This window comes from Opisthorchis viverrini (genome assembly GCF_000715545.1).
Source record: "Opisthorchis viverrini unplaced genomic scaffold opera_v5_81, whole genome shotgun sequence".
NCBI classification, from domain to species: domain Eukaryota; kingdom Metazoa; phylum Platyhelminthes; class Trematoda; order Opisthorchiida; family Opisthorchiidae; genus Opisthorchis; species Opisthorchis viverrini.
In genome coordinates, this window is record NW_008751736.1 from 181,682 (window position 1) to 196,640 (window position 14,959).

At 45.1% G+C, this 14,959-nt stretch overlaps 2 protein-coding genes across 2 annotated transcripts in view; one reads left to right on the forward strand and one right to left on the reverse strand.

The window, feature by feature from the left end:
- Positions 1 to 9,551: 9,551 nt before the first annotated feature.
- T265_04690 (hypothetical protein) overlaps positions 9,552 to 14,959 on the forward strand; it is a gene marked incomplete at both ends in the record, with an annotated part of 8,385 nt that continues 2,977 nt past the window's right edge. The window contains one exon of the mRNA XM_009169494.1: positions 9,552 to 9,644. Within this exon, the coding sequence (XP_009167758.1) occupies positions 9,552 to 9,644 (93 nt within the window). The remainder of the gene's footprint in view (positions 9,645 to 14,959) is intronic.
- The window catches only part of T265_04689 (hypothetical protein), a gene marked incomplete at both ends in the record, with an annotated part of 42,328 nt that continues 41,403 nt past the window's right edge, over positions 14,035 to 14,959 (reverse strand). The window contains one exon of the mRNA XM_009169493.1: positions 14,035 to 14,407. Coding sequence (XP_009167757.1) covers positions 14,177 to 14,407 — 231 coding nt within the window. The remainder of the gene's footprint in view (positions 14,408 to 14,959) is intronic.

The window sequence follows — 14,959 nt, forward strand, 5'->3', positions numbered from 1 at the left end:
TGCACAAAGGGCTGTCTAGAGCTACTGTGCCTTTTGATATGCCATAGTGGGCGGAGCAGGGAGCCAAGAGACCGATACAGAGTTGCACCACTGTTCAGAAAGACACAACACGATCGGGAGGCTGTAATCTCGACCAACTCTTTACAATGTCCAGTTCCATTTCCAAGGCATCTAGTGCTTAAGCGTTCCAATTCCCTGAAGGATACCTACTCTAACCTACATATGACCGTGCTTTACATGAACAATCGCAAAATAAAAGGGCATTGGTTCCTTTCTCATTGAACCCCGGGATGAAGTACTAGGGTACTTCATCCCGAGGGAATATTCTGGCAGTTTCCGAGGTTCTTCTTCTGTGGATAGTAAATTACTTGAATGCGAGAGTGTATGCGAGATGTAAAAAAACCCTAGATGTCAGGCCTTAGGTCAAGTTCCAGAAACACACAACTCACTAGCGGGGATGCGCACAAAACGAAATGTTTTTGGGAGGAATATTAGCGATTTATCGATGATGGACTTCTCTCCACTTCATCTGTTTCCATAGCCACATCAAATCATTCTCACATGCCCCTTCACATGTTGAGGCGAAGTAAAATCACCGGTTAGATAATAGAAGAAAGTAGTGAAGAAACGTCACACAATGGCCGTGCAATTATTCCCCAGTCGACTGTCACACACAAGCAGCCGAAGTTTGTAACACTTTGTACATCATCCGGTCGCATTGACATCTTCTATGCATCTTCTATTCATCGATTTTAACTGAACAAAAGTATTTTTGGACGTGTAACGCGATTGGAATTTGTACAACAGAAAGGATAACTCATTAGTTCAGTAAACTTCAGTCATGAGGTTAGATTGCATCTTGATCACAATTATCTTTGTTCTGGACTCATAGATGAGTCTAGGTAGCATATCAGGAAGGTCGTAGTCTTGGGAGCAACCACTGAATGCACGGAATCCACTGAGACTCTCAGCTCCGCTAGATGTTGACCGGGCAGACAACACCCCCTCAATACGCAGCGTTTCACTGCCTTGTGTCAAACCCAGGCAACGAGTCGGCGTTGATCAAGGTCAGACAACGCCCCCGCAATATGCAGCGCGTCACAGCCTCGTTCCAGGCCAGACCGCGTGCGTCAGCATTGGCCCAAGTTCAGACAGTGTTCCTCCAATCAATAGCTTAAGACCGCTGTTTATTCACACTCGGATTTGCTCAGGCTCTCGCACTCGCTTGTTCTGACGCATAGCTGTTGCGTTCTCTCCTGTGAGTCTTTTTCTCGGCATTGGGCACTGGAGCGGGTCAGCAGTCTGCTATAACAGATTGGCGAATCAGCAGATATAACAATAAAATGTACTCCTTCGGTTGGCGAATCAGCAGATATAACAATAAAATTTACTCCTGGAAGGCAAGCTCCGAGGGTGGACGTTCAAGCAAATCATTCTGAAGTACCTATGTGTCTTACTTTGGTCTGTTAAAGCTAAGTGAATGTTTTGGCGTACACTCTGCCTCCAAGACAAGGAACTTTTCGTCAGCTGGGAGCCGAAGATGTTTCATAGACATGGCGCCTTTCCGAAGGGGATCGATACGTCCCTCACTGACAAGACAATTTAATGTCGCCTGAAACTGACTTCTTATGCCGGAAATAATGTAGTTGCAAACGAAAATGATATCGGTCAGATTGCGTACTGGAAAGTCCAGGAAGCAAACTGAAGATAATCTGTTTGTGGATAATCATGTCTTTTCACAACTTCATACTGTTTATGTTGCTGAACTATTCTACTGATTGCGACAAATACACTCATTTGCAAATCAATTTGGTTTTCACGGGAGACTCAAGTGAATCTCCCGTTTATGATGAAACTCTGGGACTGCGCCTACCCGATGAGCCCCAGGAAGGGCGAAACCGGTGGTGGGCTGTCGAAGAGTTTTCAGCAACAATTGTGAGTAGTTTCCTTTATGAAAATACACTGCGGTATCTCGAATATCGTGCCACCTGAATGATGAGGCGGCCTGTGTGCAGCACATTCAGTTGGAGGACATCATAAGCGAGAGATTCACTTGAGTCTCCCGTGAACTCCAAATTGATTTGCAAATGAGTGTATTCGTCACTATCAGGATACATACTTTCAATCCGACTTATGTTTTCATATGTCATCCACTAGAGGATACTGATCATAATCTTTTTTGCCAATTTAGTGACGAGAAACGCGNAGTGATGTGTTGTGTTGTGTGGAAACTTTTAAAGATGATATAACCCGATGTTTCAGTCACCTTGGGCAGTTTTTCTTAAAGTTCTACGATCAGCTGATTGTAGAAATCCGCTAGCTGTTGGTTCTGAGGGAGAAACTGCGCACCGACGAAGGAGTTTTGGGGCTGCATATATATCTTTCGTTGGTGCCAAAGAACGTACAGATGGGACTTGAAACAGATCCTCAAATTGCCCGTTCTTGAGTAACGAGAATTTAAATACAAGATCACTTCTCAAGCGATGGGTCTCCAATGAGCAGACGTTCTATACCTGCAGGCGTTGACCGTAAGGAACGTCGTGCAAAGCGGCCAAGATCTTTGTTAGTTCCCCTTGAACGGTCCTCGACACTTGCTTGTCTTTAATACGGTGGCGTCTTCTAGCCGCAGCTGGATGTCGATCCGATCGTGATAATCGCCAAACACCTTATCAAGCACAGATCTCCGAAGGATTTCTGTGCTGTCATTTCATAATGAGTCATGTACGAAAATGCTTCAGGGATCCAAATCCCGGGGTTTTTTCAACTTTCTTTCCGGAGAATAGGTTTTCAGAATTTAGAATCAACTGGCAAACTCATCATCTAAATAGATGTAGGCGCAACTCAAATTGTCAATCTGTACGGAGGCCAGCTATCCCTAATGACCGAACATCACCTCATTTGGACGGATGTGTCACGTGCAGGACACGGACCAAACGAAGACATACCCTTATTGGTCAGAATGTCAGCCAATCCGGATCGAGCATCTTTGACTCGACGCTTCTCGCCTCCTCACAGAGATTCTGGCACGACCTTGTGGAACACTCTGTGACTACCCCATAAATACAGCTTTAATAATTCTCCTTTGTCTGCACAAAGGGCTGTCTAGAGCTACTGTGCCTTTTGATATGCCATAGTGGGCGGAGCAGGGAGCCAAGAGACCGATACAGAGTTGCACCACTGTTCAGAAAGACACAACACGATCGGGAGGCTGTAATCTCGACCAACTCTTTACAATGTCCAGTTCCATTTCCAAGGCATCTAGTGCTTAAGCGTTCCAATTCCCTGAAGGATACCTACTCTAACCTACATATGACCGTGCTTTACATGAACAATCGCAAAATAAAAGGGCATTGGTTCCTTTCTCATTGAACCCCGGGATGAAGTACTAGGGTACTTCATCCCGAGGGAATATTCTGGCAGTTTCCGAGGTTCTTCTTCTGTGGATAGTAAATTACTTGAATGCGAGAGTGTATGCGAGATGTAAAAAAACCCTAGATGTCAGGCCTTAGGTCAAGTTCCAGAAACACACAACTCACTAGCGGGGATGCGCACAAAACGAAATGTTTTTGGGAGGAATATTAGCGATTTATCGATGATGGACTTCTCTCCACTTCATCTGTTTCCATAGCCACATCAAATCATTCTCACATGCCCCTTCACATGTTGAGGCGAAGTAAAATCACCGGTTAGATAATAGAAGAAAGTAGTGAAGAAACGTCACACAATGGCCGTGCAATTATTCCCCAGTCGACTGTCACACACAAGCAGCCGAAGTTTGTAACACTTTGTACATCATCCGGTCGCATTGACATCTTCTATGCATCTTCTATTCATCGATTTTAACTGAACAAAGGTATTTTTGGACGTGTAACGCGATTGGAATTTGTACAACAGAAAGGATAACTCATTAGTTCAGTAAACTTCAGTCATGAGGTTAGATTGCATCTTGATCACAATTATCTTTGTTCTGGACTCATAGATGAGTCTAGGTAGCATATCAGGAAGGTCGTAGTCTTGGGAGCAACCACTGAATGCACGGAATCCACTGAGACTCTCAGCTCCGCTAGATGTTGACCGGGCAGACAACACCCCCTCAATACGCAGCGTTTCACTGCCTTGTGTCAAACCCAGGCAACGAGTCGGCGTTGATCAAGGTCAGACAACGCCCCCGCAATATGCAGCGCGTCACAGCCTCGTTCCAGGCCAGACCGCGTGCGTCAGCATTGGCCCAAGTTCAGACAGTGTTCCTCCAATCAATAGCTTAAGACCGCTGTTTATTCACACTCGGATTTGCTCAGGCTCTCGCACTCGCTTGTTCTGACGCATAGCTGTTGCGTTCTCTCCTGTGAGTCTTTTTCTCGGCATTGGGCACTGGAGCGGGTCAGCAGTCTGCTATAACAGATTGGCGAATCAGCAGATATAACAATAAAATTTACTCCTGGAAGGCAAGCTCCGAGGGTGGACGTTCAAGCAAATCATTCTGAAGTACCTATGTGTCTTACTTTGGTCTGTTAAAGCTAAGTGAATGTTTTGGCGTACACTCTGCCTCCAAGACAAGGAACTTTTCGTCAGCTGGGAGCCGAAGATGTTTCATAGACATGGCGCCTCTCCGAAGGGGATCGATACGTCCCTCACTGACAAGACAATTTAATGTCGCCTGAAACTGACTTCTTATGCCGGAAATAATGTAGTTGCAAACGAAAATGATATCGGTCAGATTGCGTACTGGAAAGTCCAGGAAGCAAACTGAAGATAATCTGTTTGTGGATAATCATGTCTTTTCACAACTTCATACTGTTTATGTTGCTGAACTATTCTACTGATTGCGACAAATACACTCATTTGCAAATCAATTTGGTTTTCACGGGAGACTCAAGTGAATCTCCCGTTTATGATGAAACTCTGGGACTGCGCCTACCCGATGAGCCCCAGGAAGGGCGAAACCGGTGGTGGGCTGTCGAAGAGTTTTCAGCAACAATTGTGAGTAGTTTCCTTTATGAAAATACACTGCGGTATCTCGAATATCGTGCCACCTGAATGATGAGGCGGCCTGTGTGCAGCACATTCAGTTGGAGGACATCATAAGCGAGAGATTCACTTGAGTCTCCCGTGAACTCCAAATTGATTTGCAAATGAGTGTATTCGTCACTATCAGGATACATACTTTCAATCCGACTTATGTTTTCATATGTCATCCACTAGAGGATACTGATCATAATCTTTTTTGCCAATTTAGTGACGAGAAACGCGGAGAAAACCTAATCAGATCTGACAGAGCAATTGGTTTCACGATTTTCGCCTCTACCGGATTGTCAAACCTGGCATGTTGATGGAGTAGTCGTTGCTCTAATATGTGCCAATGGCAAACAAAATGTCCGAATTAACGGGTTTCGCGTTTTTGTGAATTGCGACGCAGCAGTGATCAGGTTCAATCTTCGCTTCGTTTTGTCGTCTATCTACTTTCACATTGTTAATCTCCCTTCAAAACAAAACAATTTTTCACCCCACGATCATTAATCCTCTAAACGGATGTTTTGTTCGTTCTAAATATTGCGACCCACGTTGATTACGTGGAATTAACCGGCCAAACACTGATCATTCTGTAGGTGAACTTTAACGCTAACGCGATTCTTCGAGATAGTTCCATCAGGGATGACCTTCTGACTTTTTGAAAAAGACAAGGCCGAGCACCTAGATGAGGCAGGGAGAAGTGTCAAGAAGTGATCAACAGGGTCCTGAATGGGTATTGTTATCAAAATAGCGGATTCCTCTGGAAAAAATCAAGTGGCACGATAGTGACACCTCGACAAAATAGTAGAACCTCCCATTCCACTAGTAACGAGTGTCAGCCACTGGTTCATACCACACACAAATCTAATCCAAAGTCATTATCATCATCATCAATGACAGCAACATCAGTGTTGGCACTGATGCTTCACTGCCGTACAACCATAAGGTCGGTCTAGTTATATATACATATGTATATATATGATTATATTAAAAGTCCTACAGTGAAAAGAAGAGAAAAAGAGTGGGTGAGGGAGGGGACCTAGTGCTGGCCTATGTCAAGCATACTGAGGTGCCTACACCTCAAACCGCTCAATCGGACAACCTGGAAAGAAATTGACAGCACGAACGCCACTGACATAGATTAGCCGCCATTTCTTGCAACGTCCCCAGCCAAGAAAATTCTACGAAAAACTGCAGTGAGGACGAAAAGGCGGATGAGCACAGAAACAATCGAGTAAATTCTATCTCGAAAACGCTAGATGTCTGTTAAATTTTTGCCAAGCACGTGGACGCAATCTCAGATTATGCTTTGCAATCCAAGTTTTCAAACAGTTTTGGATTTATGTGCTTTCGTATACGCAGCGGTCCCATGTGTCTCACTCAGGTTGGGGCCGGGAACGTAAGCTGGCTTGTTCAGTAACCATACGCCTTTGGGACAGAAACCAGCTGCTGATAAGCCAAATTGTACTACACTGAGCATCATCCTGTTGAAATGTCAGAACATTTGACGCCATTATACGTATTAGAGTTTTATCGCTCAGGTAATTCACACGAAATGATGGAATTGTAAGTAGAGATTTAAGTGAGCTGAAGAGTTTTAGAGTCACTGACCTACATTTGGCAGATGGAATGCGAATGCCTGTCTAGTTATCTTTCGCAACCATTTGGTTTAGTTATATTCACGTGATTCCTGACCGTCCAAGTATGAAGAGGGACAAATATCGACGTACGAACTAGTGAAATTGAGCACTGTGAAGAAAAGGAAACAGGCTATCTCAGGTTTTTCGGCAGCCTTGGAATGCAGAACAACACCAAGGAGCTCCTCGCAGTCTGAGATTTCGCTAGCACACATTCACCAAAGTTGAAGCTACACACCCTCGGGTCCTTCTTGGACAGGACTAAGCGATTCAGCAAGAACCGGGGTTGTATTCTCTCCAGTTTCGCTTCCGGCTACACAAACGGGGATGTTCAACGCAAGTGGTTGACATGGATGACCCACAATGAATGCCTCAGTGGCGAAATGTGGATATGCGTGGTCGTTGTAATCCTTTCACCTCCCGTTTCCCATTTGTTCCAATTTAATACCTTTGGCGATCTGGTTTCCTACCCCCGTGTGCGAATGATCCCATCTGTCTAGGGTACTGGTGACTTCCCATACCAATCGAATGCATACTCACCTCAAGGTCATTCACCCCACTACACGAACGCATCGATTTGTATCCTTCACCTTGATAACAACATGATCGCTCTCAGCAATCGACTGGTATGATCCAATCCATCCCAAGCTCGTCTCATATGAAGCTACCATCAAGTCTGGCAGTAATACTGTGAACACTGCTCTGAATCACGTTGAGACGCGAACACGACAGAGACCAGTTCCAAGACGCTACCGGTTGCTAGTGGCCAGGTCATCGAGCAAGCCTACGGTCATACGTTCCTCCCAGCACCTACAAACATCAAATAATCTGTATGGAATTTTTGAATTCAAAAGAGCATAGTGTAACAAGATAACATAATCTGACAATCAATTGATTGCAGAAATCCTTGAAAAAGGTTAATCACCATCATCATCGACAGCATGACATCAGTGTTCAACACCGATGCTTCACTGCCGTACAACCATGACTTATTTGAAAGAGTTACTGTAAAGAAAAGAGTAAAGGTGGACGGGGGAGGGACTTAGTGCTAGCTTAACACAATCATTCCGAGGTGCCTACACCTCCAGACATTCACTCAGGCAATCTGGACAGAAACTGACAACAAGAACGCCACTGACATCGGTTGGCAGCCATATCTCGTAGTGTCTCCAACCAGGCGCATTGAGGATCACGCGGTCCCCATCCCGGGTAGCAACGATGGCACCCAAGCGTTTTGTGATCTCCTTCACACTCCTCTGCCAAGTCAAGGGTTGGCCACTTCTCTGTTTACGGCAGTCTGAAATGGGCATGGAAAACAGCACTCTCTTCGGCAAACGACGGTTCGGCATACGCAACACGGTAACCGAGACGTCGGATTACAACATCTTATTCCACTGCTATACACCACATGACGGTCAATCTTTATAATGCGAGTAATTTGCTTTGAGAACTTATCACTCAATAGTGAATCAAATGATGTGAACTGTGTAACCGAAGGACGGTGGTGCTATACCCTGTCTAGAGGCACCTTAATTGACCTGACAAGCGGTCATTCGTTACCGAATGGTACAGGATTCAACATTTAACCTATTCGTGAGACGGGCGGCACGGTGAGTCCTAGCAACGATACAGGAGGTGTAAAGCTCTCCTCCGCATAGAATAACTTCGCTTGAGGAATAGAGTTCCAAATAAAACTTTCGAATTTCCTGGACGGTTATAGGGCCATAGATTTCTAAGAGGACAGAAGGGGTTACTGCAGTTCCTTTGAAGTTTCAAGCATCACTCCGATGCGCACAATGAAGTTTTATGTAGACCATGCGTAAATAGGTCTCGTCCCAAGTGTATGGGCATTGTGAATTTGTTACAAACAATCTTTCGATCTGGGACTTTTCTAATGAACTGCATAGGAGAATGACAGAGTACAGTACACCAGTTCGATTCTTGGTTGCTTGTTAGTGACCCAAATGTTGCACACAGCCAGAACAAAGACGAGTACTTACACACCACACTGAAGTTCCCGTCCCCAGTTCAATCAATTTGGCCGTGCTTTCAAAGCTACGTACCAAATCTAGTGTATTTTCTTGCGTTAACCCAGTTACTGTCACAGGACGACGTGGCGCATACTATTGCAACACGTAAATACAAATTCCTGTTATTTTGTACTCACCGGCTACTCACTGTGCACACGCCCAATTAACTGTCACTGTAAGAAAGGACATAGTTGCATATTAGACGGAACACAATTAGTCAACCGGACTAATTTTACTGACCAGACACAGAACACAAGGATCGATCGATAAATTTAAATCACAACGTAGCCGGGGTGATTGCACACTCTTAAGAAGGACTGGGTCAATAGGGATCGGTGCGTATCTTAGTCTTACCGATACGGGCGTATAAAACCGGCAGGATAGCAACGGAAAGGTACCGCTTTTGTGACAATGGGAGGGTTTTAGGAAGTTGTGAAATTCTCAATAATGGGCATTAATTCTTTAGGTATCGAAGGCTACACATGTCCTTGCAGCAAATTCTACATAGACAAACGTACACACCATGATAAAACAGACGAGATTTTTAAGCACTTTGACCGTTGTTCTGGACAGTTTGATTGTAAGCGCGTTGCTAGGGGACGTCGTAAAGCGTAGCGACGGGTCGGTGGTCGTACGCAGCAGACAGACCAACGATAGTTGTACCTCATAATCTGGTAAGATCAATCTCAGTTCCCTCAAAGAGCAACCAACTCTGCAATGCGCTAAAATGGAATGACACATCTGCCTCCCCATCTACTTCACCGAAGCTCTTTGGTCCCTCTACGGATATTGTGGAAAGAGCAAGAAATTCGGTCATTTTGGCGCATGCAATCAACGCCAACAAGAACATCGAGAAAGCACTAGCCTTTTTATCATGGCAACAGATCGACGTAATCGTCACGAACAGGCATGGCACCATACTCTCGAGGAGATTCTACTCGTTCAAAACGAAAACGCATACAGTGGGGTGAGTAACGTTGGCATGCAACAACAACGGTAATTCGGCATAACATCTCGGGACTAAACACTGTAGAAGAAAACATCGTGGTCGGACGGGTTGAACAGACAAACTTACATACCAACTATGGTTTGTGGGTGGGTTTCAATCGTTACAGAATTCTGCAAACCAGGCCAATTGACGCTGGGTCAGTTGAGATCACACCCTATGCTAAAAGGTCAAGAACCAAATCTTTGATGGGAACCACTGGCATGGTCCATCTCATCAAAACTTGTAGAAATCAGAATCCGCAACTTTCTGGTAAGTTGACGCAATACACTACTCATAAGGTTGCTGGAAACTCTTCGACAGCCCACTACCGATTTAGCCCTTTTTGGGGCTCACCAGGTAGACGCAGCAACTGTGTGTAAAAGTCAAATTTAGTGCAACTTGGGTTCAAGTGGAACTCGGGAGCTGTGTCCACCTAATGAACCCTGAGAAGGGTGAAACCGGTCGTGTTCTGCTGGGGGAATTTTAGCAACCTCAAAAGTAGTGCAATATTCCTATACAACGTATCACGGGATCACATTCAGGTGATAAAGAACATTAAAAAACGAGAGATTCAGCGGGGTTCCAGGTGAGTCTCCCTTCAAAACCAAATTAGTATGAAAATGAATTTTTAAGTCAAACTTCGGGTCTACCGTTACATCCATCCGGTGCCTTGCTGCTATGCCACCCGGGAGAAGCACGAGGGTTGAGATACTGCCAGGTTGCCCAAGCATAGACAGGGTAAGTCGAGAGGCAGAGGCCGGGTTCGAACCACGGACCTTCCGGTCAGTAAATTCGTATTCCAACAACCTGAGCCATCTCGGGTAGTTTGACGTCACATAATTCGACCAGGCGCAGCTGATCACCAGTGTGGTCAACCAATGGTCCTAAGGGGATGTTTTCTGGTGTGCGCAGTTTGTTTTGACCAACAAGAGACATGCAGTATACAGATGGTGAGTAGCTCTCGCTACCGCCTAACCTAGTGCAATAAACATGAATTATATAGTTCACATGACATCACCGGTAGTGACGAATTGCTCAATAAAGGCCAATTGGTGACATCACATGTACAACGCACTCCTATCCCAGATAGTGAGAATTCTTTTATATGGGTCTGTTAAGGCAGAATGAACCGCAATTTGACATGATAGACAGTTTGGGATAAAGTACTTTTGCGAGTCCTGAATTTTGACTCCCATGAGCAGCTGAATTATAACTAACTGTTGTGGACCACAGTCTCCTCAAAACCTTCTTATTACCGTGAACACCGGACTGAGTAGCCACTAGATCGCCTGGTGCGCTTGGCCAAACCAGAAAGAGTAAACGAACGTGCGAACCGGCTGATCTATTGATCATTGTCGCGTACAAGCGATCAAAAGTGATACTAAGAATACAACTCAGCTGTCAAGGGCGAGTGAACAACAACCAATGAAATCTGTCTCAACGAAAAATGATGATTCCATTGGCAGTTATGTCATCCCGTTACGTTTGGAGCTGGTTCTCCCAATACTCACCTATGTTTTTCCAACTGAAATCATCGACTCAAGGACCGGAGGTTTAGCAACTCGTCACCAATGTCAAATTTGGCTTGCAAACCTAAACAAAAGGCAAATTAACCCAACGTTGAAGCGAATAACTATGTGAACGGGGCTCCCGGATCAGTAAGAAAAAGAGCTCAACACGAGCCAGTAGACGTCACTGACTGCTAGTGCAAACGCTGTCACAGGTATAAACAACTGTTTCATGAAGAAACCTGCTTTTTGCAGAGTCTGAGTTGAGTTTGACGGCTCCCTGAATGTGATTTCAGATTGGTCTTCGCTTCTGTTTTGCAGTAAACTGCAATACTAGGTGGGTGGAACTTCAAGGGGACAGTGATGAGTGAATTCGAAAATCCGTAGGAGCTCTAGTAACGGGCAATTTGGGCAAAATTGCTGTGGACGCACACGAGAAGCACAAGACACCGGTTAGAGTAAGTAACTTGGGACCGGAATTCACATTTCTTTGACCGCATGAGAACACCCGGGATCTCTGATGGATCGAATCATGGCTATTCGTACACGGCGCTAAGCGACAATACTCTCGGTAATGCAGCTTATTATCAGCCTCAGTAGGAACTCGGTAATGGACAAAATTCATGAAGTAAACCAATGGTCGCGAACTATCAAAGAGCGCGCCATAATTTTCAGATATTGCAGCCGGGACGTTCGTTCGTCACCCACTAGATAGACAATAGTTCATCTGTTCCCAATGCCTTCTGGGTACACGTGACACCTAAAAAAGCAAACCACAAGCACGTTCGAAATCAGCTTGGAATCTGGAATTGTGCAGTTCATCTAGGGACAGCACATAAAGCAGTTGGTTGGCCACTTACGAATGAGACCCCGGACTAGTGACTCTATTAGTGCGCAGGTTATGGTAGCCATATTATTCAGGTACATGCACTAATAAGTTTGTACTATGGTGAGGTGCAACACGTAGAAAAATCAATGCAATGCGAGATGTGGAGCAAGTCAAAAGAGGAACTTATTGTTTGTGAGAGTCCCTTGGTAAAAGTCCGGACGGCGGGAAAGTGATCTCTCCGCAGTATAGTCGCTACACGGAGATCATTAGCCGCACAATGCTTTGAGCTGCAAAACCTTTGCGAGTGGAATAAAACCCTCTACGCCAAAATGTTGCTCAAACCAAAAACCATTATAATCTACGTTCATACTTTTTCCAGTTCACCGAATTTCATTGTCCACTGAAGCAATCGTACCTCTGGCGGAAAAAGTCTGTTGGAATACTTTCCTAGCATCTCTGATACCCCGGGATGCCGGTACTCTGAACTCAATTGCCTATCTCTTTTGGTCCAACATGGACACGTCATAGCTTCCGAAAATTCTCAATTTCATTGTGCGAATAGTGAGCGACGCTACACGTGTTCCATAGTTGTCCGTGGACTTGTGGAGAGTGGTTGACTTCCTGCTCCCTGCGCGCGCTCGAGTCTTGTGTGTTGACTGTGTTCGGTTTTCCTATAAGTAGGCACATCTGCGTGTATGTGGGAATGTCAGCACATGAGTTGTTGCTACGCATACTAGACGGTACAAACAGTCATTGTCAGATGAGTCACCTTTGCGTTACGTGTTTGTGAGTAGCAAAAAAGACGAGTCTCGTGATCTAGTGAGTGACTTTGAGCTGAACAGTCAAGTATGTAGGTGAAGGGATAGCTACAACTCAGGTCCGGAGATGAGTAGAGGACTGAATGAAAAAATCGGTGACTGGCTTGTAGGGGGTCCTACCATTCACACAACAGATCTTGGGATCAAGTTAACAAAATGCGGTTACCAGACTCAGTCTACTAACAAACTACTGAAGTTCGTAGCCAATACTTACAACAATATGGTCGGCATCCACAGTCGGTTCTCTTAGTCCGATGCTCCTGTCGGTTAAAACATACTTTAGTATATTATGTATATTAGAAAGAATTAGGGGGAGATAGGTCAGGTGGTCAGGACGCGAAATTACTGACCGGGAGGTCCGTAGTTCGAACCCGACCTCCGTCTCTAGACATCCCCTGTCTCCACTTGGGAGAACTGTCAGTATTCGAGTCCTCGTGCTTCCTCTGCGTGGCATGGCAGCTAAGCGATACAGCAAGAAATAATCTGTGAATGTCGTAATTATTGGAGAGCGCGAAATACTGAAGAATTTAGCCAGAAAACCACTGATAGTACGGAGTAAAAAACACACTTGGGTCGCCATGCCCATCGTATTGCAAGATGTAAACAGTTAGCTGGATCCGCTGTGGAACGCTAAGGGTATCGGAGAGGATCAAAGGTAAATCCCTCGCTGTTGAGCAAATTGACTGCTCATTCCATTAGCAGCGAAGCGTCACTGAATCTCTGAAGAATGCAAATCATTTTGAAAGCAGCCGCAGTCCATTCGAGAAGTGGACATTGGCTAGACTGCTCATTCCATTAGCAGCGAAGCGTCACTGAATCTCTGAAGAATGCAAATCATTTTGAAAGCAGCCGCAGTCCATTCGAGAAGTGGCATTAACATTGGCTAAAAGCAGACGGTATACCTTCACGGCCAGCTGTTGATTTGAAGCTCTGTGGATCCAAGTCCGGTCTAATCTTGGCTTTCGTGCTTCCTCTAGTTCATCTGTTGGCTATGGACGAATAGGCGGCTGAAAGCACCTTGAGGAAAATGGCTTTTCTACGTCCAGGTGCCCTGTGGCTAAATACGATCGAGGAGTTAGCAGATCATTGCGCTAGGATGGCGGTAGTCGGGGAATTAAGCTGATTAATGGCACGGCGAATGCACCAAAACGACCGATCCGTCAAACTCGATGAGCACACGGAGATAAGCGCACAAACAGAACCACGCCCGCAGAGCAATATACATTTAATCGTGTACAAAATATAATCTTCATATACATCTTTTTTCGTTAAAAAATAGGCTAAAGTGGGAGAATAGCTGACTAGGTAAGGATGATTAAACACAAGTAGATGATTTGTAAGGTCTTGAGAGAAACATTAACGCATTAGAGGTTTGAAAGTGCTGAGTGCTTCCATTAATAGTGCTGGATATTGCGACGGATTGAGATAGGAAAGTTTCTCCGCAATTTGGGATAGACTCTGTCGAATAAACTGTTCGGCGCCGGATTCCGGTGACTGCTCTACAGTCGTTGTTGGTTCAGTAGGCACATCGCTATCGCCATGCTGCGAGATGGAGAGCGGGTCCTTGGTGGCGTTCTTTGACTGATCCTGCAAAAAAGTAAAACCAAGATATTGTGTAGATGTAAGACACTACTGAGAAGGTTGTTGGAAACCCTTCGGCAGCCCACAACTGGTATCGCCCTTTTGGGGGCTCATGAGTTAGGCACAGCCCCGGAGTTTTCCTCAGTCTTATGTTCTACTTGAAATAAAATTGGACAGGCCATCATGAACTATCATCAACGGAAGGTTCAGCTGGATTCGGCTGAGTTTCCTGTGAAAACATCGAATTCGTGTGCAAATGACAGTATTTGTTGAAATTAGGATACTCTAGAAACACAGAGCATTGATGGTGTTGTGGACCACAGTCCCCTTAATGCCTTCTTATTACCGTGAACCGCGGTCTGGATAGCCGATTGATACCCTGGTGCGCTTAGCCAAACCAGAAAAAGTCAACGAAAGTGCGAACCGGCTGATCCATTGATCACTGTCGCGTACAAGCGGGTCAAAAAAGTGATACTAAGAATACAACTCATCTGTCAAGGACGAGTGAACAACAACCAATGAAATCTGTCTCAACGAAAAGCGGTTATTCCATTGGCA